Source organism: Sesamum indicum, linkage group LG1 (genome assembly GCF_026168435.1).
Source record: "Sesamum indicum cultivar Baizhima isolate 11 linkage group LG1, ASM2616843v1, whole genome shotgun sequence".
Classification (NCBI taxonomy): Eukaryota; Viridiplantae; Streptophyta; class Magnoliopsida; order Lamiales; family Pedaliaceae; genus Sesamum; species Sesamum indicum.
This window is the reverse complement of record NC_142657.1, coordinates 19,434,751-19,458,147: the sequence shown is the minus strand read 5'-3', so window position 1 is coordinate 19,458,147 and position 23,397 is coordinate 19,434,751. Positions and strand designations below refer to the sequence as shown.

General features: G+C 35.0%; 4 protein-coding genes across 7 annotated transcripts; 1 reads left to right on the top strand and 3 right to left on the bottom strand.

Annotated features, from left to right (window-relative positions):
* Positions 1-251: 251 nt before the first annotated feature.
* On the bottom strand, positions 252-3,440 carry LOC105167651 (uncharacterized). Of its 2 annotated transcripts, none has more exons than XM_020692056.2 (6): positions 3,265-3,440; positions 2,415-2,469; positions 2,174-2,289; positions 1,947-2,092; positions 1,704-1,785; positions 252-753 (listed from the first exon to the last, which is right to left on the bottom strand). In XM_020692056.2, the coding sequence occupies exons 2-6, from the start codon at positions 2,443-2,445 to the stop codon at positions 640-642; spliced, it is 489 nt and encodes a 162-aa protein (XP_020547715.1). In that variant the 5' UTR covers positions 2,446-2,469; positions 3,265-3,440; the 3' UTR covers positions 252-639. The 2 variants fall into 2 exon arrangements, with proteins under 2 accessions (XP_020547715.1, XP_011085752.1); XM_011087450.3 differs by having other exon boundaries at positions 3,261-3,439.
* A 603-nt stretch (positions 3,441-4,043) lies between these two features.
* LOC105167660 (Thioredoxin z) lies at positions 4,044-6,983 on the top strand. The gene is made up of 4 exons (XM_011087462.3): positions 4,044-4,410; positions 4,802-4,924; positions 6,173-6,253; positions 6,541-6,983. The coding sequence occupies exons 1-4, from the start codon at positions 4,201-4,203 to the stop codon at positions 6,655-6,657; spliced, it is 531 nt and encodes a 176-aa protein (XP_011085764.1). The 5' UTR covers positions 4,044-4,200; the 3' UTR covers positions 6,658-6,983.
* A 4,318-nt stretch (positions 6,984-11,301) lies between these two features.
* LOC105167670 (small ribosomal subunit protein eS30z/eS30y/eS30x) lies at positions 11,302-12,253 on the bottom strand. The gene is made up of 3 exons (XM_011087474.3): positions 12,100-12,253; positions 11,883-12,020; positions 11,302-11,556 (listed from the first exon to the last, which is right to left on the bottom strand). The coding sequence occupies exons 1-3, from the start codon at positions 12,101-12,103 to the stop codon at positions 11,510-11,512; spliced, it is 189 nt and encodes a 62-aa protein (XP_011085776.1). The 5' UTR covers positions 12,104-12,253; the 3' UTR covers positions 11,302-11,509.
* An 821-nt stretch (positions 12,254-13,074) lies between these two features.
* Positions 13,075-22,776, bottom strand: LOC105167679 (sphingoid long-chain bases kinase 1). Of its 3 annotated transcripts, XM_088883440.1 has the most exons (10): positions 22,632-22,776; positions 21,494-21,585; positions 18,640-19,141; positions 18,195-18,554; positions 17,965-18,058; positions 17,837-17,874; positions 16,370-16,516; positions 15,476-15,575; positions 13,961-14,889; positions 13,075-13,584 (listed from the first exon to the last, which is right to left on the bottom strand). In XM_088883440.1, exons 3-10 carry the CDS (start codon positions 19,057-19,059, stop codon positions 13,435-13,437), a joined length of 2,238 nt encoding a protein of 745 aa, XP_088739566.1. In that variant the 5' UTR covers positions 19,060-19,141; positions 21,494-21,585; positions 22,632-22,776; the 3' UTR covers positions 13,075-13,434. The 3 variants fall into 3 exon arrangements, with proteins under 3 accessions (XP_088739566.1, XP_011085786.1, XP_020549989.1); XM_011087484.3 differs by lacking the exon at positions 21,494-21,585; XM_020694330.2 differs by lacking the exons at positions 21,494-21,585; positions 22,632-22,776 and adding an exon at positions 22,386-22,606.
* Positions 22,777-23,397: the final 621 nt, after the last annotated feature.

Below are 23,397 nucleotides of genomic sequence, written 5' to 3'. Positions count from 1 at the left end.
AATTAGCACGGTGGTGGGTGGGGTATGAATTGTTCAAACCTTCAAGTCAAGTCGATGTAAGAAAACAGTTTGATCCACTTGTGTTTTTCAAAAAATTCTTATTTGGCTGAATCAAACCAATCACAAAACAAGTGTATGACCTTTACTACGTGATTGTCACTTTTTCTGAAATGAACACTAATCACATGACAAGTGTATTGCACTTGCCATATAAGTCAAGTTCGCCGAGCTGGTCTAGATAGATAGATAGATAGAGGAAAATGGATCGATTTATTAAACTGAAAGACCTTACAACACACAAGAAGCAACATCATCAGGTAGATTAGACACACCTTCAACTAGACCTTCAGCTGATTTTGCTAGTGCATGCGCGGCACTATTTCATCTGTCTCTCTCCCCCAATTTCACACGAGTTTGGCATGTATGCATGGGCAGTTTCTTTCCAGGAATTTCTTCTCAGCAGTTCTTTGCTTCAGCTTTTACAGCTAACAGGCATCAAGATATGTATCACAAATGTGATTTTCTCCTACCCTACCGTGGAAACCAAGGTATGCTTCAACTACTTTTTACACTCGGTAGCTTTGTCCTTCAGTATCAAAAACTGTTTTGGATACATCTCGCCTAACATAATTGCAGAATTCATGCCTTTCTCCTCAAAATCAAACCCAGCAGATAAGACAAGGCTGAATCAACTGAGGACAGCGCAACGATAAGCAATGCAACAAGAACAAGAGTCAGAGTAGCTGTCTTCAGCTGCAGCAAACAGAATAGAAGGTCTCAGTTTACTGCTTGGCAGACTTAGAAAGTGATTACCGAAAACCAGACTTGAAAGTACGCAAAATTTTGGCCATTGAAGTTCAAATCTATTGAGGCTCGTATGTTTGTTATTCTATTAAAATTTCCTAGAAATCAATGAAGAACAAAAACACTTAAAAACGCATAGCATTTGTAATTAAATCTCAAGCATCTCACGTAGGATATAACTATACCAATGGAACAGCTGCATCATGGAAACCATAGACTTTTAGCTGCTGGATAGCAGAGACTACATGAAGAAGTTGCAGATAGCAACAAAAGATAGATAATTCAATAATGGGCAATATGACAAACTTAACAGAATAGCTCAATGGATGCTTCCAATTGTCTATCCAAGAGAAAATGAAAATACAGCAAACGAGCTATTTCTCCCAGCGGAATAGTTAATCAGTACATATCTATCGGTATCACTGACCATCCTATTTCAATCAACTTATGCTTCATTTAAAAGCAATCCAACATTACGTGGAAGACCAGTGGACAATGGCTACTTGTTCAGAATTTCAACTCAGGAAGTATCTCATTACACACTAAAACCCCTAATCTGGCCATGGCTTCACTATCATAAAAGATACAGAAAGGAAAAAGATTAGGGTGCAATGGATTCCAAAATGCACTCCTGGTATTATGAATCAGGTCTTCTAAATATCTATGAGTCACAGCCTTAAATTTACAACACTAACTGCATCTGGGAAAATGAGATTTACCACTTCTCTGTCTCGCAAATCATGTCTGGGGCACAAGGAAACAACAATGTCGGGTTTATCAAATGAAATCTATGAAGAACCCTAGAGATTGCTATGAGCAAGTGAGTAAGCAGCCAAAAATTGGAAAGCAATATATTGATGTGTATTTTTCCTGGCAAGACAGACCCAAGAAAGACTAACCGTGCTCTGGAAGCTTGGCCACTCAATATACTTCAGCTGGCTGGGCTGTTCAACTAAAAATAGAAGTAAACTTCGAGTTGTCCTACATAATGGCACATCATCCAATCAGCATGGTGTTTATGTTGCACATCATGCAAAGTAATGCATAATTAAGAACCATGTAAGTTCAAAATTCTCTGGTTTTATCCTTTTCTGCTGTTTTTAATCCTGTTATCAAATTGTTTCTATGTGCAATTAACTTACCAGATAGCCTCTCTAATCAGGTTTAACCAAAAAGGTTCTGAATGCGAATCATCATTGTAGTTCAGATGATGGTTTCTTCCTGCAGATAAAATATGTGTTCTGCCCTGATATCGAAGATGCGAATAAGGGATCTGGACTTTTGGATACTGCAATTATATCAAAGATAAACAATTACATTGAGATCATCAAAACTTAAATTTGATATTAAAAAAGAAATCCATGGTCACCTTTCCCAAAACTGATGCAGTTCCTCTTTGGAATTTACTAAATGTGTGTGCATCATGATTATGATTCTCGAATGGCAGCTTAGGGTAACCAGCACCAATTGCCAGGCTTCTTATACCTATTATATAAAACCAAATGGGAAGTTATCAATTTTTGATGAAGTAACATTGCAGAAAATATCACACTTATTCACCATCAGTAGGTGTGTATACATATGTATGCCAAATAAAGAGAACTTGGAACCTGAGAAAGCCAACCCTGAAACAATCGCCATTTGTATGTGAAGCTAACTAGAAATCTATCAAGAAAACACAGAGTAAATATTCATCAAGAAAATGGATATTCATCAATAAAAATCGCAACAAAATGGAGTCATACACAATAATATGATTTCCACAAGTACATATTACAAGGTATTGATTAGAAATGATTCTATTCTCCAGTTACTGATTATCTAATGGTTTATACCCACGTCAAAAGAATCGCCACTCAACAATGTTAAGCTAAGCCTAACACATAACATGCATCTCTTGCTTTGTTAAGCAAAAATACACTTTCCCCAACAAATGCTAGCATATCACAGATTCCAGGTACTCTATCAGCAAACTCACCCCTGCTCTCAGAGCCGGAGATTCACAAAACACATCATCTGTACTCCTCCACTTTAATCAGTGTGGGGTAAGAAAAAAAAAAAAACCTTTAGGGTACAACAAGAGTGGTGACACGCATGGAATTACAATCCTCCTAAATTGAAAACGAAACAGAGCAATCACTGCAAACTTTGCAAAGAAATGCCTTTTGTGAAGTCAGCAAAATTGAACTGACACTTGACGCCCAGCAGAGGCAACCTCAATTCAAACTCAATGGCCAACATACATTCTTAAACGAAACGCCTTCTCACAACACAAATACCAATTGAACTTCAATCACAGGGAAAACTGGTCGGAGAATGTTAAGTACAAGCCCACACAGACAGCATACATATCATGAAACAAACAACACCATACACCAAAACCAACACATACATACAAATTGAAACACATGGAAGTTTGTATACGAAAAGAAAAGAGTACAGAGAGAATAACTCACATACTGCAGCAAAGGAACGATGGGCTCTGGATTCAGAAGGAGATTTCGAAGTGAACTCCGGCGAGGGGACGGTGGCCCACGGCGGTGGTCAGGGCAGGGTGGAGAGCGTCGTTAGAGTAACTATTCTTGTACCCTATTTATACAGATTTGCTCCTTAATAGTTATTACTGAAACGATTACTAACATTACATTGCCTTCTTCTGTATGCCTAATTTAATTTCTCTTTTGGTAATAATTAATTCTTAATAATCTGGAAAAAATATTTGTTGAATATCCATAAATTTTGCATTCCTTTCAAATATAATTACTTAAAATCTTTCTCTTAAATTAAAGTTCATTAAACCAATTCACAAAAAGTGGTTAAAATTATCAAATATAAAATAGGATAAATTACAACAGACTCTCCTAATTTTTGTCACAATTATAATTATTTCTTTATTATTTAAGTGACAGTTCGAGTATGTGTTGGACGATTGTTAATTTTATTTAAGTATTTATAATTTTTTAAATAATAATAATAGTTTTATAATTATGATAAATCTCATAAAAATAAATTTTAAATTAATATATTGGAACAATATATTTTCACAAAAATTTGTCTAGTTAGAGTTCAAATGATATATTAAAAAAAAAAGAAAAGAAAAGATTGAAATGGTATATTAAATTATTATTTTTGGGTAAATAATGATATATTAAATTAAATGATAATTGAGATGAGTTGATATGAGTGGGAGAATAGTGTATCGCAGGCAGCCAAACATACCCAATTCTGTAGCAGCACGGATACAGACAGTAACAGCAGTAGCCATATCCTCAAAATTATCTGTTTATTACTGAACAAAAATATCATCATAAACCCCTGCAAAATCCCTCTTCCTCTTCCAACCCCACCCACCCCCTCCTCATACAGAGCAACCATAGATACATAGAATTGTTAATAATGCAAGCTGCAATCTTTTCATTCAGTGCTCCACCTCCGCTTCTGCCTCCCAATTTCTCTCCTATTTCCTTGAAAACCCACCAACCCAACACTCTCTTCTTCACCTCTACCATTAGCAACCGACCCTCTATCCTCTCAACTCATACGCTCCCAAGAAAGCTTATTTGCAAACCCCCTGCGGGAAAGTATCTCAGTGATGACTATCTTGTGGTATTTATCGTCTCCTACATATTTGTCTATGCTCATTTCACACTATTTGAGTTAAAGATATGATTTTTTAACTTGATTTTTCATGTTTTCGGTTCTGGGTCTGATTTAACTGTGAGATTCTAGTGGTTGGACTTGGTTTCTGGAAAGATGTTGGGAGGGCTTAGCTTGTACTGTAAACAGTTAGGTGTGCTGTAGTATTTGTAGTTGATAATAATGTCCCTTGATTCATCCGAGACAGTAAGAAGAGTGAAAGGCAATTAAAGTTCGTGTCTTTATTACTTATTTTGTCTTTCCTCAGAATTGTAGTAATTTCTTGTTATGGTTGGGGTGGTTGTTATTAGATTGCGCAATCATTCATAGTTATGTTGGACTTTTTTGTTCTTATTTGCAGAAAAAGATATCTTCAAAGGAAGTTCAAGAATTGGTGAAGGGAGAGAGGAATGTACCACTGATCATTGATTTCTATGCCACATGGTGTGGCCCTTGCATTTTGATGGCCCAAGAACTTGAAATGGTATGTTTACATTTGACATGGAACTGTATAGCATTTTGTTAGGAAACATGTCAGGATTTTTTTCTGTCTTGGCCTTCTTTTGGTGTGCAGGTTGTTTTATACCATGTAACTAGTTAGTGAAATTAATCTGGAAAGATCCCAAAAATTTTTGTTAAAAGCTGTATTTGTTTCCTAGTATTTGAATGTCTTTAACTAAAGGTTATTGAGGCCTTTGATTACATCCATGTAATATTGTTGAAGTGCAATTGACTTGTAACCAAAAGAATATCCCGCAGTTTACTACATTTTGAGTTGGAGCATCGAACGGAACTCAATCATTGATACTTTGAATTTTAAGATTGATACTTTGAGGCAACATTTCATATTTGGTCCTGTTAGTAAAATCTACTTTTAAAGGTAATTTTGATTTGTCACTAAAACCTCTTAACTAAGTATACATTGTATCGATAAACTACAATTGGGGATCGTTAATGTCCCATTGAATCTATACATGAAAATGTTTGAAGAAATCATTTGTTATTAGGAGTTCAAACAAAATCCAAGGGTGAAACAGGTTGTACAATGCCGTACTAGTTCCGTTTGTCTTTCTTCCTCCACAGTGTTTGAATTTTATCTCTGAATAGTTTTACAATACAAAAACCACATTGTCTCCTTCAGTGCTCTGTGTAGAGTACGCAAGCAGCCATATGCATTAGTGTGATCTGTTATTGAACTTTGGGAAGAGATGGTAATTTGGCTGGTTTACTTTGGAAATTTTAACCGCTTTTGTATCTTATCTGTACTTGAGATTCTCGGGGGATACTTCAGTATCAGGTACTCTTGCCATACGAGGGATATCGGCAAGTTGGTGTGCTGAGTTGGTCGACCTTCTCCAGTAATATAATCCTCTTTTTTGTTTTTGATAATGGGCAGTAAATATCATTCTTGCTCTATTGGATTTTGGTTGGGAAATAATCCATTTTCTGTGTGAAGCAACCTGTGGGGATCTAACTCAGGACGGGATCAGATGTGGTGATCTCTAAAATGTGTTATGTTTCCACTTTGGCTGGAAGAGTTGAAATTTTGCAAGTTATGAGTGGGAGTTGAAGGTTTAATTCCAATAATTTGGGTAATTTTTATGGGCCTCGTGGTTTGGAGAAGCTATAATGCTTTGTGTTGCACTTGAATCTGCATGTTAAACAGGTCATCCTCATGCATAATAATAGTTGAGATCTTCATATAACTTTATTATCAACTATTGTGCCACAGCTTGCGGTTGAGTATGAAAACAATGCAATAATCGTGAAGGTTGATACTGATGACGAATATGAATTTGCACGTGATATGCAGGTAAGTTTCTCTTTTCGTTATTTTTCTTGCTATTCCAATAACCGTGGTTGTCGATAAGGATGAATTCAAGATGCAAGATATAGTGTGTTGTTCATTTTGCCAAAATATAATTTTCTTGTTAATTGAATTTGAAATTCCACATGATCTGATGTTTCTTGTAGTATGTACAGCACGTGTTTATGAAAGCTAGCTTCGGTCATGTTTTATTTTCTCGGGACAACATGTACTCTTCCCAATACCAAATACAAGAAAATAAAATGACCGTAATGAACGAATTTGTGTTACAGGTTCGAGGATTGCCCACATTGTATTTCATCAGTCCTGACCCAAATAAAGATGCTATTAGGACGGAAGGGCTCATCCCGATACAAATGATGCGGGATATACTCGACAATGAAATGTGAAGTAATAGGGAACATGTTATAGCTTCAGAAAAGTTAAATCATTCTTGCTCTTGCAGCATTGTCACAGGCCTTGAAGAAGTTGTTTAAAACCAAGGCAATTCTTCAAAGAATCGTTGCAGCAGAGTGGGTTCTATCATCTTATGGAAATTTTAGATTTTCATTTGTTCTCTTTAGTATAGTTGGAAACAGATTAGGCAAGATTTTCGTTGCTTCCTCTTGATTCTGATTCTTGTAGAAGTGTTTGTAGTAATTTGAGGTACATCAGACAAGTAACTGTTTGTACTAAGATCAGCCCAGTTTGCTATAAATCTACCAAATTTTGCTCATGTAACAAGCTGCCGATAACCTCTCTATCATCTCATTATCTACTCAAAAAGTTTACATAAACTATACATAACATGAAAGTTGCTCTGTCAACTATTGAGACAAAATTTACCCGATTGCCTACGAAACCTTTATAAATACAGATATATTGTGTTCTGTTAGACAGTGGAACAAAGGGCAATGTTGGGTGCAGTTGCATTAGCCGGGGAGAAAGCCAATGCGAGCAGGAAGGCCATTATGCCCACAGGAAACAGCATCAGCAGCATTGGCGGAGGCGGCAGTGGTGGCAGCATTGGCGGCAACACCAGCAGCGACACTGTGATTACGGCAAGCACAACCATCCACCACTTGTTGAACTGCTTGACCGTCATGGGTGAAATGGCTACTCTCTCAACTCTCATTGTCGTATGCCCTTTTATCATGTCTCCCTTATCGTAGTTACAAACACCTGTATTCGATACTCGCACGTGTGTTCTTGCCTTGTGATACTGTGTTGTTGGTAAAGAGAGAAGGTGATAGTGAAAGTGTTGAATTGAGTTTGCTAACATGCATATATAGTAGAGGGACATGGGAGATTTGTGTGATGTTGGACTAGTTTAATTTATCTTGGGAGGGAAATCTTGTTATTCAAGTATGATGCTGCAAGTAGGATCTGACAGAATCAACATTTCCCATATCCCAAAGACACAAAATTAGCTGACAACCTTAAAAAGATCATTTTTTATTTTACTACAATGTTTGGACAGTATAATTTTATTTGGTTTTAGTACAGGATAAAAAATGGGTCAATTCATAATCTGGGCAACCTTCACTAGTTTCTCCAAAATAAAAAATCCACCGTTAACCCTAAATTTCGATCAGATTGCAATTTTTTATGAATTTGTCCTGCTAAAATTCTCAGAATTTAGGACTTTATTATTAAAATGAATTTCAGAAGGACTTAGATTGTCACACCCTATTACGAAAAATATTTGTGTATTTGAATCTAACTTTAAGAATATTAATGTCTTTTACCCGTAACAAAAAAAAATGAATCAAAAATCCTCTCGAAAGTGCTAAACATAATGTAAAAACTACCAAAAAAATCTTAATCAACCTCCAAAATCAGGACAATACATTCTACAATAGTTCAAATGCAATGTACCTAACCTGAAATAAAGGACAGGAATCCTAAAAAAAGTTGACACAACTTGCGCAGTTTTCTTTCTCCATACACAAAAGCAAACAACACCAACTATACTAGTGTACCATAAGGGTTTATATTTTTGTGCAGGTGATAGTGTAGTGTATCCAGACACCCATAACAGAATCCCAACTTTTACATTGTCTGGTTTTGTTTTTTCATGATCCTGTCTTAGTAGCATTCTTGGATTTGGAAAAGAATCTTTCATTCCAGTTCTTATTCTTTAGTTTTACTTCAAAACATAATCTACCTTGGTGTTGGGAGTGGATTGTTGTGTGGGTTATCCAAGCAAGAGATTCTTTGATCTATGAATAACATCCTCAATTCTTGCAAGTTGAAGTTTATAACATGTGTAGTGGATTGTTGTTTTGTTCTTGAATTTTAAACTTTTTTTTTTTTTTTCGAAAATGTAATGCTGTCATTGGTTTGAGCATGTTGATTGGACGTAATATTCACATTAGATGTGACAAATACCCATACGTCAAGTGAGATTCGAATTTATGACCTTGAACTTATTCATGAAATTAATGGTTATTAAATCTTCAATTTAATTTTTGGTGGATGTTTTATTTTTCGAAGGATTTTGATCTTAAATCGCACATAAAATTTAAATATTGTACGTCTAAACTAACAAATAAATCAAATTTTTTAATGAATTGGGTTCAATCAGAATTAATTTGTAAAGAATTTTCCATCCCAAAGAGAAAAACAAAAAGGAGTAGTCAAATGAACCAATTTCCTAAAGTAAATAAACCAAGAAAATCCCCCTTGAAGTGCTAACCATGCACAAGGTAAACACCACCAAATTAAGAATATATATCAAACATATAATATATATATATATATATATATATATATAAATGGACAAGTGGTACTGTCCAAAAGGATCAAATGCAATGCATCTAAACTGAAACAAAGCATACTAATCTTATAATATTTCATCCAACTATCCCTATGTGTGTTTTTATTTTGAATAATGATTTCCTTCAAAGTTAAATTTAATTACACAAATATCTTTTATTTTTTATAAAATTACAAGCACACCTCTAAAGAGATGTCACTGTAATGTACCTGAATGTTGGTGCAGGATTTCGAAGCTGGAGAAAAGATGCGCCTGTATTTACAACTACAACCATAAAAGAATATTTGTGCAATTAAACAAAACATGAGAGATATTAATGTAATTTACTCTTTAATTTTCTTCATCTGACAATGCAGTGAATCAAGACATGGAAGATGTAGTCCTAACATATGACCATTCTTCTGCCTAGCACATATAGTAGCAATCTTGGATGTTGTGAAGAATCTTCACTTCCTTTATTTATTTATTTTCAAACTGCTTATTTTATCCTCCTTTTCAATACATAATCTACCTTGTTTTGTGAGTAACTTGTGTAATTATCCAAAAAGAAAGGTGGACATCCTCAGTATTTGTAGGAAGTCGAAGAATAAATGATTTGTGTGACCACAGAAAATAATTAAATTACATAAAAATTCTTTGAAAATAAGTTCAAATACATAAATATTTCATGCTTTTTTGTAAAATTACAAATACATTTTTTGAAAAGATATTAGTGTAATATACTTTAATAAATGTTTTCTTGATTCCTATGCATTTGATCTTCGAACAAAATGTTTTCTCCTAATTGATTTCATATTCTCAGTACTAGAAAAATATAATTCTGATGGCAATTTGCAACGAATTCTCGAAAAAATCCATCGCAAATTAAGGGTTGCAACGAAAATTTTGATGATCCGAAGGAAGTCGGTAGAAATCCCGTCGCAAATTGCTACAACTTTTTTCTTTTTTTTTTTTCCCCCCGAGTTGGGAAAAATATATTGACCGTTGGTCTGATGGTGTTTGCATATTGAAGTCGAAAAACTAAATTAACCCATAGAATAAATGATATTATGTCACATTTCATTTAATAGTTTTATGTATAGTTTGAACATCACATTTGCACATTAATTTAAACGTGAAAATATATAGGACAACAATAATCCTATTATGATAATTTAAATGTCTTAGAATATATACATCAAATCAACAACCCATCATTATTGTTAACTCCATAGTCCGAAACATCATATAGATTATACATCTTCAGAAACGTTATATATATATATTTGAGATAATATAAATACAAATTACAAAATATTTACAATGGGTTATATAAAAGGTTAGACCCAACTTGTTCAACATTAACTGGTCGAAACACTACCAACCCACTCAACACTAGCAAGCCGCAGCATCACCAGCCCAATCAACCCAATTTATAATTAACCTGCTGGAGAGGCAACACTCAATCCAAGCCAAAGTTTAGCGAGCCTATGCCACATCGACCTCATCTAACAACTCAACCATACTCTACACATCGAGTAACGCGGCACCCTCAAAGTAGGCCAACAAGAATACACATGCCAACTGCATTCGGCTCAATAAAGGCGACAAGTATCTACCTTCTTATTTTTATTTTTTTAGCTTATTTTTCAATTGATTAAAAAGATTATCTTCCTACTGACGTGGGACAATGTGATGTGGCAAACATGTAGATAAAACACTATTATTACAAAATAGACATATTTAAGGAATTCTGGAATATCCCAACTTCCCTTAACTACCTCCAATTATCTCTAGGTTAAAAGAAGAAACACCATTCCCTCTTGCAACTCTACTTGCGTATGTAGGTGAATAAAGGAGGACGCAAGCAAAAACTGTGCATCCAAAATGCAGCATGCATGCAGATAAATTGCAGTTGCTCTTCCCATTGTGAGAAAAAAACCGCATCATAGCTAAGCTCAGCGAATGACAGTTGAAATCCCACAAAAAATAAGACATGAAGACATTCTTATCTGGTTTCACAAATAAAATAATGAATTCAACATACATGAACTCAGCTTCTTCAACAACCCCAGGTTCTTTAGAATTAGCCAGAACTGGATAATACAACAGCCATTTAACATAAAAAGACCTGCTCTGTCTCCCGACAGGTCCAGAAATTCAATGGTGAAAGCTATTATAGGAATTGTGAACCAGATTAATCATTACTCAAATGTGTATAGCACTGCTGCTTCCGGCCACGAGACAGAAGTTAAATGAAACTTATAATTCCAGAAGCGTATAGCTGAATTCAAGATTTCCCAACTCCCAATTCAAAATTGATTCAACTGAATTATACTCAATAATGTGCCGTAAATATGTTCAACGCTGTCAAAAACCCAAAACAACTGCAACAGCAGCTTAATCCAGTAAGCTAACAAAACTATTGCATAATAGAACAAACAATAAATCCAGGTTTCAAACACTTTTTCACCTATTGAATCTAAACTACAGGTGCCTCCACTCTACTTCTCAGATGAGTTTGGTCCCCTCTTCTTCCCAAAGCCAACAACTGCAACAAGTACAAAAGGGCAAAGCCCAGAAAACACATCACAAACAATAACTCAAAAATCTCTTCAATGAAAGAAAGATACCCTCAACAGATTTTCTCGTGAGGAGACAACATCTAAGAGGGTAAACTAGGCATAAACAAGTCCATAGAAATAAACACACTCAGCATGCTCAGAATGTACAAAGAAAAACGACTACCAAACCCCACAAACGATGTTTGTTTGATCAACAGGAACCTCATTAAAAAACAAGAAAAGCTTAATATGGCACATACATATTTTACATACACACACGAAAACCAAAAATAGGGGGGAAAATTAGACTTACCGGCAGTGACGAAACGGCGGTTGTACTGCATACGCTTGTGGGCACGGCCGCGGGGCTTCTTCTTCTTGTCCTGCTTCGCCACCTTGGGCGTCTGTCCTCTCACCTTTCCAGCACGAGCTAATGAACCGTGTACCTTACCTGCAAATTCATTCCCGAATGAAAACCCTAACTAATCGAATCCATCCACTAACTAAGGCGAAACACAGATCATAATTACCCATGACCGCTTGATTTCTCCTAAACGCCGAGGGAACTGCTCAGGATCTTTGGCTGCTGGAACTGGGAACGGAGCTGCCGATGAGATCTCGGATTAGGGTTTGTTTGCTCTATTTATAAGTTCTCCAAAATGGGCTATATAGTGCAAATGAACTTGTAAGGTAGTAGTTGGGCTTTTTCTAAATGGGTCGTTCATCTTTCTGTGGATGGCCCGGTCCAGTAATTAGCTATCAATTAATTTTTTGTATATATTTATCTGTTATCCCCCCGCCCCCCCCGCCCCCACACACACAATTTTACCTGTTTATTGTACATCTAATAAATTACATGGTTAAGGTTTCTTTTAGCTTCTCTTCAAGCAGTGCATGTTGTTACTTGATGCATGTTTCATTTACCTTGTAATCCTATAAGAACTAACATAAGGGCTATATTTGGATTTGAATGATTTAATTTTTTTAAGAAAAAAATTTAATGACCGATGTGCGAAGAATTTTATATTTATCAGTGTTTCGAAAAATATGTTCAAAATAAGGGTTTAAATATTTGTAACTATTTGTAATGTGGAATTATTCAAACAAATCAAAAGAATTGTTATTAGGTATTTAAAATCCTTATCTTCAAACACGACGTTACAAATTTAGTAGTTACTAACAAAAATTAAGCAGAAATATCTCCCTTTCTTCCTTTTTCTTTTAAAAAATTTAGATAAGGTAAGTTCCTATTAACTTATTACTGACAAATTGCATCCCCTTTATAAGTACTTGTCTTGTGCATTACTTATATAATTCTCTTCACTTTATAACTTAACTTTTATTAGTAAACATGATAGTTGCAAATCTTGTAATTTTGTCCACAGCAATGACCTCCTTAGTCGTATAGGTTTTAGCGAAGTTGGATCAATCTTTGGAGGGGCATTGAATTCATTTATGCGATCAAGATCATCCACTTTGCAGCAGCCTTATCTTATACCAGTGCATAGAGTCAAAGCTCTTAAATTAATCTAAACCGATTTGATCTGTATTACAACTTCTGAGGCTGTGAGAATTCAGAGGATTACATTCCATACAAAGCCAGATTGGATGGAAGAGTAGCAGATGTTTGTTTCCCACTGGCGAGGATGCTGCTGTAATATACTCAAAAGTTGAGTTAGAAAGAATGGACAGACAAAACCATGGACAAAAGAATTTACAGGAACCCCAAAACTCGGACAAAATAACAAGAAGAATGACATCTTGGATAAACTAATGCCTCTTCCTTTCGAACTCCCCTTTAGTGTAGGGAAAAGCATAGATGGAGCCGCACAACTTTAAAAGACAGAAAGCAAAAGCTGCATCAATCAATTGTTAGAACATGGAGAGCAGCCGATCAGCCTGCACTGTCGCGGAAGTAATGAACAGACCACCTGCCCATTTGCAGGGAATAGTTCACCGTCAATGCCACACCCATTATGTGTGCGCTTTCCAGGTTTTATTTTCACTGACTTTACCTGTGTCAACAGAAGTCCAGGTTAATTTGAATGTCCATGGTTTCCAAGTTAATTATATATATATATATATATGTGTGTGTATATTTATATATATTATATATATATATAAAGGATGAGAGTTGAGATAAGCTACATTCTTCAAGTATTGGTATCCTTCGCAATACAATTCAAAAGCTGTAAACTGATACCAACTCATCCCACCAGCTTAGGTCTTGTAAAGTGAAGTGAAACAATCGACTTTCTTTACATCACAACAAATTAATCTTATTGTATTATCTTTCTTCCTTTTCCATTTCTATTTTTTGTTCGGAAGAGGGGGGTGGGGGGAAGGGGAAAGTGAAGTGGGAGATGGTAGGCATTGGAGATGCTTCTTTACCTTAACATATTCAACATATGGCAAAGAAACGTGTGTACCCACTTGTAGACACAACAAGAATCTCAACAGCCTCAAACGTCCACTTCCATGAACCAATAACAAATCCAAGCTGTTGTCGTTGTGCTCTGCCTTCGGGGCCACCACCTGAGAACTCAAACTTTGCACAGTTTTACATGAATGGTTGCATACCATGACACCAAGAAATCGACCTTTAGTGACTACCCAATTCTCTTCAGATTTTGGAACTGTTTCCTTTCTATTGCCAGCTTCAGAGTCATCTGGCGGGCCAGGCAATTCAATAGGATTTTCTATGTCCCAGTTCGGCTCACTGTCCCATCTAGGTTCAGCATCCCAAATTGGACCAGGATCTGACATTGTTGATGAGATATCCTCTTTGTCATTTGTTATTGTATTTCTCCAGGAAGACCTAATCAAATCCTTTGTCGCAGTTGGTCCAGTCCATGCTTTATCTGTCCTTGACTTGGACCGAGTCCTGGGCCAGTTGGGAGTAACTGAATGTGGGAGCTGCGGATGGATAACTTCTGGTTCAGCTGTCAAATCCCGTCTGCTAGCTGATAGCCGTTTTGACTTTGCATCTATGGCACGCACATATTCTGATGGTTCTGTGCTACTGCAGGTGGTATCAAAATCTGCTCCAGACATTTGACTTGTCGTCATTATTGAATCAATACTTGAAAGGCTGGAGGCCCGAGGAAGGCCTTCCTTGCTTGATCTCCGCATGATGTCAGTGTAGAGCTCTGACATGTCTATAATCTCCCGATCTGCTGAAATTGTTCGCTCTTCTCTTTGTGATGGAAGATATTCCACTTCATAACTGTATTTTGGCAAGCAGAAAAACTTGAGAAAACCAGCAACAAAATATCGTAGAGGCCCAAATCGTTTCTGATATTTTCCAGAAAGTTCCAGAACTGCATCAAGTAGAAAAGGATGGGAGTCATTTAAAGTATATAATCCAGTTTAACATAATCAAATGTCAGTCCACACACCCGCTGCCCTCAGGACTGCAATAAAAAAAAAAAAAAGATACAGAAAAAGAAACCAGGAAAAAGTAGGAATTGAAAGGATGGCAAAGCCATAAATTATCAAATAGATTGTTTCATCTGAAGAAATAGATGAAAGATACATAAATTAGAGCTAGGGATTGTAGCTATCCTGTTACGATGGTTGATGAAACTGAGATTAATTGTAATGATAGAGGTAAAGGCTACAAAACAACCTAAAACAATAAATAAATTTATGAAGGAGGACATTTATCCTTCATGATTCAACTGTAGAGATGAAACTAGAAAGACAGGAGAGGAGACAAGGATCCACATGTCCTATACGTTACTATCTCCAGCAGATAATAAAAATGAAAGGTAGAAACAATTTCAAATAACCATCAAACTGCCAGATCGGACTCCAATCATTAGCTTTAGAAAAAGGACATCGATGTCCATAACATCCCAAAAGAATTAAAAATTGATATCATACTGACACAGGGCTGTTGATTACCATCACTAACAAAACCAAAGTATGTGACTGTCGTCCCAAAGTGAACAGCTCCAGCATGGATCCACTTCACAGCAAAAACATCAATGGCAGTAAGACCTCCCTGAAAGCAACCAGAAGAATTTAGGTACAAGCCCTAACTTGCAATGGGAAACATTTCAGAATAAACTGAGGACACATAAATGAATCCATCAGCTGTAAGAATCCAACAGCTGTAAAATCCATTTTACTTTTTCGTATAGAAACTAGTGATCATAGTTATCTGATGCCATAATAGCAAGATAACGAATCAAGTTTCGCACAGGTATTCGAGAGGCATATTAAGAAGGAGCTTTAGGAACCCAGATTCTCTAGACACTACAAGGTCTATCAGATCTCATAAAATTACTATGTGACAAGGTCAAGATACACATTCTTCGTCTCTAAAGTTTCACTTCCTGAGTGGTCTAATTGCAACACGATAGTAAATAAAGCAAATGCCAAATATTTTGCATTTCGAAGATATGTTACCATCAAAGGTTGATGCACACTCTCACTTCAAGTCAATTATCATGGGCAGATCATCATTGTCATTTCCTTTGGAGGCAACTTAACTGTTCAAGGGCAAAAGAAGTGTGGAAACTGAATATGCCTCAGGTCAATTGGGTGAAAAGCATTAATCTTTTCGGATAAACACTTCATGAGCCAAAAGATATAGTTTCTGGGCAGACTTCTTGTGCCTAACATACTAAAGGCATGAAACATGAAAGTTTTTGCTGCCTTGTAGGACATAACTCTAAAAAATAAAATAATTGGATGAGTTGTCTTCTAGATATCCTCCTCTACGATATTTAGCAGAAAAAATTACTAAAACACTCTAACACCAACACAAAGTAAACAGGATAAGAAACAAAGTACCTTGACTATAGCTAGTGCTGCAGATACTGGGTCTCTAACCCCAAGAACAGTCCAGACTAATGAATTGTCAGAACCAGCAGGTATGATCCCAATTGGTACTGTAGTTGCTTCTCTTTGGTTGTCTCTACTAAGTAAACCATTCAAAACCTGCATTTTAGAGGCGACCATGTATGGAATGAAAATAGTGAAAATTAGTAGCCTCCACCGATAGTAAGAAAAAAGATTCTGCTCAGGTACACATGATAATGCAAAGAACTATAAGGCCACTTGCGTGGAGTACAGATATATAATCCACAAAGTATGTGGAAGACGGTGGTCAGACTTCTCTCATAAACCACGTCACTAAAATCTCTTTGATTAATTGTTAGTCCTTAGGATAATAACTTTCTGGAAAGAACGTAAAGAAAATGCAAGAGTAGACTAAATATTGCTGAAAGAAAATGGAAATGCTCAGGAAACTAGCAACCCATCAGACGGAGAAGAAAGTTCTAGCTGTTTATAGCAGTCCTCTCCACTTTTCACCAAAATTGTCTGAAGAAAAGTTCCAAATGGTGAGTCAACTCATAAAATGAACGAATTTCATTTCAATATTTGAATTCCAGTAAGGTTAATGGAACAATGGGGTAATCACATAAGGAGCCGTTCAGATCTGGTCAATTACAAGTTGGTCCGCTAGTTTTGAAAAATCACTTGCAGACTCCTCCGTCAGTGTTTACTGGCCAAAAGTTAAGTCATTTTTGTGGTCATTAAATTAACTACCACATAGATAAGAATACTTTTGTGTTACTGGTAATTTATTTACTTGATTAACCAAATATGTCCTGAAAATTTAGTTGTTGATTTAGTCATTAAGTAAGTTCATCATAATGAGATTATCACTGATATTAAATTAGCTAACTTAAAACTTAAATTTGATAGGACACCTTACAGTTATACCACTGTGGTTAGTTAAAATAACAAGCAATGACATATAAGCATGTGTACCTCACAGGCGCAGGGTGGAAAGCATTTTTGTCCATGAAAATCAGTTAAAACCAAAGAGCAAAATCATGGGAACATCTACGAGATATCACCAGTTTGTTTTGTTGAAATCACCAATTTCCAGACCAAACAAGGTTCTGCATTAAGTTCTCTATAATCAATCAATAGGGCAGGTTGTACTATGACCAACCGCAAGGGGTCTGTAAGTAATTATTCCCCAAACAAATTCACAGCAAATAATGATCCACTCTACTAATACTTGCGAAAACTACTCTGAGAACTAGCTCGTAGACCAACTAATTAAATGTCATGAGCATCAAACACAATCCAGAAGTTTAAAACATTTATCAACAAATGCAGAGTTGATAAATACAGGAACTACACTGAGTTAGAACAAAAGACTTCCCACCACTTGTAAATAAATAATTTGTTCCACCTCATTCATGGAATGTAAATGGACACCTAAGAAAAGTGATTAATATTAACCTCATTTATTATTCCATCACCTCCAACGCATATAATACCTGCAAGGGCACCAAGTCATGGAATCAATAGTCAAATGGAAGAAGTAAAACTGGATCAATTAACAAAACGTAAAAGAATTCGCAAAATACCATCTGGACATGTACTGAAGTCCACACTGGCTGCGAGTTTTCTAGCATGACCAGCAGATGTTGTTTTGACAACCTCCAATTCGAATCCTGCAAGCTGTAGATCAGCATATCAAGGAATAGTAATTAAATCCAGCCACAGAAGTGAAGAAATGGGATCTAGCTTAGCTAACATGAGAGTGGCCAATGCACTAATAAAGCAAAACCATCAAAACCATTTTCTTTAAACTTACTTTGAATATGGGTTCAACCAATTCCTGGAAAACTTTGCTTGAACGACCATGTCCAGACCGAGGGTTTAAAATCACAAGCACTTTCGGAGGACTTTTACATCTTATGTATGACTCAGGAGGAAATTCATTGAAAATTGAATCTGAACACTGCTTTTTAGAAGCCATGGGATGCGGCAAAGAATTTATATAGCACTCTTGATCTGCAAATGTATTAACCCATTGAAGCGCATCTTCTGAGGTGGATGCAAAAAAGCGGAAGTCTTTCTGGCTTCTCCCACTTTTGACAAAAAGGCCACATGAACTCTTTCTTAATGGATATGCATGCACAGTGAAATGCCTTAGACCAACACAATAGGATAGCTGCAAGTGAAAAAAGGTGCTCTCAGCAACAGAGGAGAAAAGCATAAACAAAGGAAAATTAACAATCGGTCCAAAGAAAATGTACCGAGACCACATCATCTAGACGCAACATCTCAGAACCCCAAATCAATGCCTTGCTTGTCAGTTTCGCATCAACCATTTCAAAATTCATATTTTCTGAAGTTTGTACCTCAGAGTGCTTACTAGATTTCCTTTTGTCTAAAGAGAGTTTGCCCGAAAACACTTCATATCCAAGTAAGTCACACTGCTCATCTCCAATATCAATCCTGTGTTCCTCCACCTTAGCTTTCTTAAGATCATCATTGGTGACACTGATGTCACCATGTGTCTCAGGCTTCCCTCTACTATTACGTTTTTCTGGAAAAATAACTGGGGATGTTTGCTGTCCAGTTGTTATTTGAGAACACAGTCCCAGACGACGAAGAGACTGTTGGGTTGCCTGTCTCAAAGAACTATTTTTTGATATATTCCGGCTCTTCTGCATATTGATTACCTAACTGAGTGATGGTGGAAGAAATGGGATGCCTAACAAAAGAAACATTTCATAACCTGAAGAGCAGATAATCCTGGGTTCATATAAAAAACAACCTTCATGAGTAGCCTGCATCAATTGTTATAAATCTTTCGCAGTCATCAAAAAACAACCCAAAAAAAAAAAAAAAAAAAGAAAATGCAATCACATGATATTTTCAAATGATGATAGTTCAAATTATCAATAGGTAGTATTGTTGCTTTGATATTTACTCAACTATTTTTGGGAAGTTAAATACATAGCCATAGCACTTACAAGACTTCTCTATAATAAAGTTTCAACTGCCAACTTATCTAGGACTATAAATCAACTTCCTTATTCTATTTGTGCCATCCTAGACAAGAAGCCAAAGCCAAACTGAGCGCACAAGCAACTACAACATAACCCAACTGTAAGAATGTGTTGTACTGCCGCTTCTTGAAGAAAATTAAAATTTTCTGAAAAATATTTCAGGGTAAGTTCTTCAGCAATCTTAAGGATTTAACAATAGCCATATCCTTGTAGGTTTATGGTGCTTATCAATCACCTATTTCCATAAAATCAGCACAATTAGAACACAACAAGTAATAAAATCACAAATTCTTCAGTACCACAGCAGCCATGGTTTGAAAGAAAAATTAGTTACCATGTCAGGTCTCAGAGAGAAGCTGATATAGTGTACATCATATAACAAAATTGAGAAGTGGAAAGAAAAACAAATTCATCACACTCGTACCACAATACGTAACTGTATGTTGAATATCACTATTTGGTTACTTGAGTGTACAAAAAGGAAAGATATGATACAAAACTTGAAACAAATTTAATATCACAACCAAGAAATAAGAAAATAATACCAAACAAATAAACTAGTTTTTCCAAGATGTAATGCAAAAGATATGCAGAAACCAATATACCACCCAAGTTCTTCCTCTTACAAATGGATGTACATGTATAAAAATGATTCCCTAAGTCTTTTTGTTCTATAAACCAAACACATCTAGAACTTGAAACAAACTCTCTTGACAACCACATAGGATTACAAATCGACTTGTCATTCCATTATGCTCTTTCTAAGGGTAGCATTGATGGAATTTAGAAGCCTCCATGAAATAGTAGAAATCCAGAAAAGTTAAAAACATTTAAATATGTGTCGCAAATTTTGAAAATCCACTGTGTCTGTCCAATATAATCCTATTATCAACAATGATAAGGGTACAGACTCATTCAAGTTCAATTGTTATGTGTCATGGTTTCAAATATTTCAATGAAAATTATGAGTTTACTACGTATCCCAAGTCAAATCCTATTTTCAATTTGTAAATAATTGGTACTTCTGGAAATTTCTCAAATATTTGAATAGTATAAAAATATTTTATATTTTGAATAATATACAATAAATGATAATATCAATAACAAAACAAATACTTATATTTGCTAACTTAATAATGAAAAATTTTTAAGAAAAGGCTTTCCAGAGAATATACTAATAAGCAATGCATTAAATGTTGTATTTGCTGTATATTTTGGTTTAGCAAAACTACAGAAAAATAGGTTGTAATTTGCAGGCTATTCAAATTTGACTGTGATTTAGAAAAAACCATGGAATTTACAAAAATAGTTGGAAAGTTTAATAGAATCTTTTAGAAGATTTTATCTAATAAAATTATTCATCAACCACAATATCGTATATATAAGTATATAACTAATGTTATTAAATGAATGACTATAAGCATAAAACATAATTCCAAATCTTAGACCGAAATTCTGTGTTTCTTTGTATCAGCAAGAAACACAACTTTCAGTTTAATTTTGAAGAATTTCAACTGAAACTTCGCAATATTTTGAAATTACCCAAATTCTGTTGAAATAAGGAATGTCCCAAAACTTTTAAAAGATTTGAGTAATATAAAAAAATATTCTAATTTAAATAATATATACTGTGTGATAACAAACTTAATCATGAAATAATACTTATAATTACTAACAAATAATGATACAATAATGAAATTTCAACAGGAATTTTAAAAAAATGTACATGCAACACTTTCAAAAAAATCATGACTAATTGATTTTATAATACTGTCCGTGCTTTTTTCCACATGATGTTTTTATGACATTTAGTTATTACTTCACCATCAAATCTTAGTTTTCATATTATTTATAAAATGTGTGTAATAGGCTTATTATTTGAGTAGAACTCGTTCTGTAATTCATATAAACAAACACAATATCTTGAAACATGCATAATTGTGTTAGAAAAACTATCTGAAATTCCGTTCAAAATTCTAACTATTTCTATAATATGGTCCTCTCAAAATTGAACTGTAATTTGGATATCCTCGAATTTAAGAAAAGTTGCTATAAATTTACAACTCCAAAATAAAAATTGATTCAGATATTTAACCATGCATCTATCGATCCACTTGTTTATCATTAGGTTTGCCGTAGGTTAACAGCTCCTCTGGAATTTACGAGTCTTTACACAAAATGCCAGATCTACAGAAGTTCAAAACACATAAACTGAGTTACTTCCTTAAAAAAGTTAAAATCATGTCAGGAAAGAAAATCAAGGAAAATCTCTGAATCAGATGCCAAGAATTCAGTAGCAGGTGAAACAAATAAAATTAAAGACAAGATCTTTGATTAGGATCACCAAGTTGCCAGAAATACAGATTCAGTCACATACATTATCACAAAATGTAACTCGCATTTATACATAACAATTTATGAAGCTGCTTTCAGGTACAGACATAATCATATAAGAAAATATGGATTAAAAAAAAAAGTAGACAGAAAACCAACTCTGAAGTAATGCCTAATCAAACAATTAAACCAGTCTTACACGGCTAACCCCCAAAAAAATGATGTGGTTTGAAACAAATTGCGGTTAGTCTTCATAGCAATTAACCCCCCCCCCCCAACAAACGACATGCGCACCACAGGTCTTCCCATATAAATCATCTGATGCATAAATACAAGTATATGCATATGTAGTTTGGGCTGCTTGTGTGTTTGTGTGAATGAGCTCATTTGATTCTATTCCGCGTTCTAAAATTTCGCACAACCAATTGGCATACAAATAGAAACAAATCAAGGCTGAACATTGTCACATTGCAATCAAGTAAGTAGGAGAACACAGTTTGATATAGCTGACCACAAGATTGATCATATCCGCCGGAAACTCAACAATCAATAACATAGGCGAAGATTTCCGGTTGACAAAGACCAAACATTTGAACGAATTATCTGAAAACCAGATTAATCAAATATCCTAAATCCAAGGATCGATATAATACCGGAATTCTATCAATATAACCGAAAGTGGCAGAAACCCAAGATTATACATTCTCCGGCGTCATTCAACCCCACCCACCGTTTCAATTATCCGATCACCCCATCCGAAACAATAACTCAGGAATAACCTTATACAAGGATTCAGAACAGACCAAAAAACACCACAATCTCAGAAAATGTGCGCACAAAAACAATGCGTGTGGAGGTGTCGTGTATGCATATTTTGTTTGTGCCGGAAAAAGCCTTGCCTTTGGTTTCTCCGGCGACGGCGACGGAGATCGGTGGCGGAATCGGAGGAGGAAAAATGAGCAGCGGACCAGAGACTGGTTTTTCGTCTCACCAATTCGCTCTCTCTTTCACTGCTCTCCTTTTTCCTTCTCCTCTCAACGCTCATCTTTGTTTATACTAATTATTATAATTATTATTGCTAATTAATTAATTAATCAATAACTTTAATAATTCTGTAATTTTTAGTAAAGCTCGTAAAAAGATTAGTACTACTGAACGCGACTTTTTCATTTTGTTTGTGCTGTTAATCGTCTTTTGGTAAGGATGTGTTTGGCTAAGCATGCTTAATATTTTTTATAAGATCAGAGGTTTTATAAAAAAAAAAATTAAAAAGCGAGTTTATAAAATATTATATTTTATTTTATAAAATAGGTATAAGTTAGCATAAAATAAAATTATAAAGCTGTTAATAAATAATAGTCTGTAATTAATATGAATAAAATTGAAAAAAATCTGTTAAAACATAAACAAAAGTTAGAAATTTTATTTTTTGAAAAAAATATATATAAACTTCTAAAATCTAATATTTGAATCTTATAATTTTTTTTAAAAAATTACAGATACTGCTCAAATAATTTATAATATTATAATCTAACGTCTTATCTTCACATATTATTAAAGATAAAAATTATTCAAATACCTTATAATATTTTGTAGGTCCTGAAATATACGATTTTAAAAAGTTATAATTTTATTCATCTATCTCCAAAAAGATAATGTATTTGG

Bases quoted from the DNA above. Each gene is read 5' to 3' on its own strand.
- LOC105167651 (XM_020692056.2), bottom strand. From the start codon at position 2,445: ATGGCGATTGTTTCAGGGTTGGCTTTCTCAG. The intron at 2,290-2,414 runs GTTCCAAGTTCT...TTTATATAATAG, and splicing joins TTCAGGGTTGGCTTTCTCAG to GTATAAGAAGCCTGGCAATT. The intron at 1,786-1,946 runs GTAAGTTAATTG...GCCATTATGTAG, and splicing joins CTGATTAGAGAGGCTATCTG to GACAACTCGAAGTTTACTTC.
- LOC105167660 (XM_011087462.3), top strand. From the start codon at position 4,201: ATGCAAGCTGCAATCTTTTCATTCAGTGCTCCACCTCCGCTTCTGCCT. The intron at 4,411-4,801 runs GTATTTATCGTC...TCTTATTTGCAG, and splicing joins TCAGTGATGACTATCTTGTG to AAAAAGATATCTTCAAAGGA. The intron at 4,925-6,172 runs GTATGTTTACAT...ATTGTGCCACAG, and splicing joins TGGCCCAAGAACTTGAAATG to CTTGCGGTTGAGTATGAAAA.
- LOC105167670 (XM_011087474.3), bottom strand. The intron at 11,557-11,882 runs GTAAGTCTAATT...TACTTGTTGCAG, and splicing joins CCGCCGTTTCGTCACTGCCG to TTGTTGGCTTTGGGAAGAAG.
- LOC105167679 (XM_088883440.1), bottom strand. From the start codon at position 19,059: ATGCAGAAGAGCCGGAATATATCAAAAAATAGTTCTTTGAGACAGGCA. The intron at 16,517-17,836 runs GTTAATATTAAT...TCTAAAATGCAG, and splicing joins GTGATGGAATAATAAATGAG to GTTTTGAATGGTTTACTTAG. The intron at 14,890-15,475 runs GTAATCAACAGC...TACTTGATGCAG, and splicing joins CTTTGGTTTTGTTAGTGATG to TTCTGGAACTTTCTGGAAAA.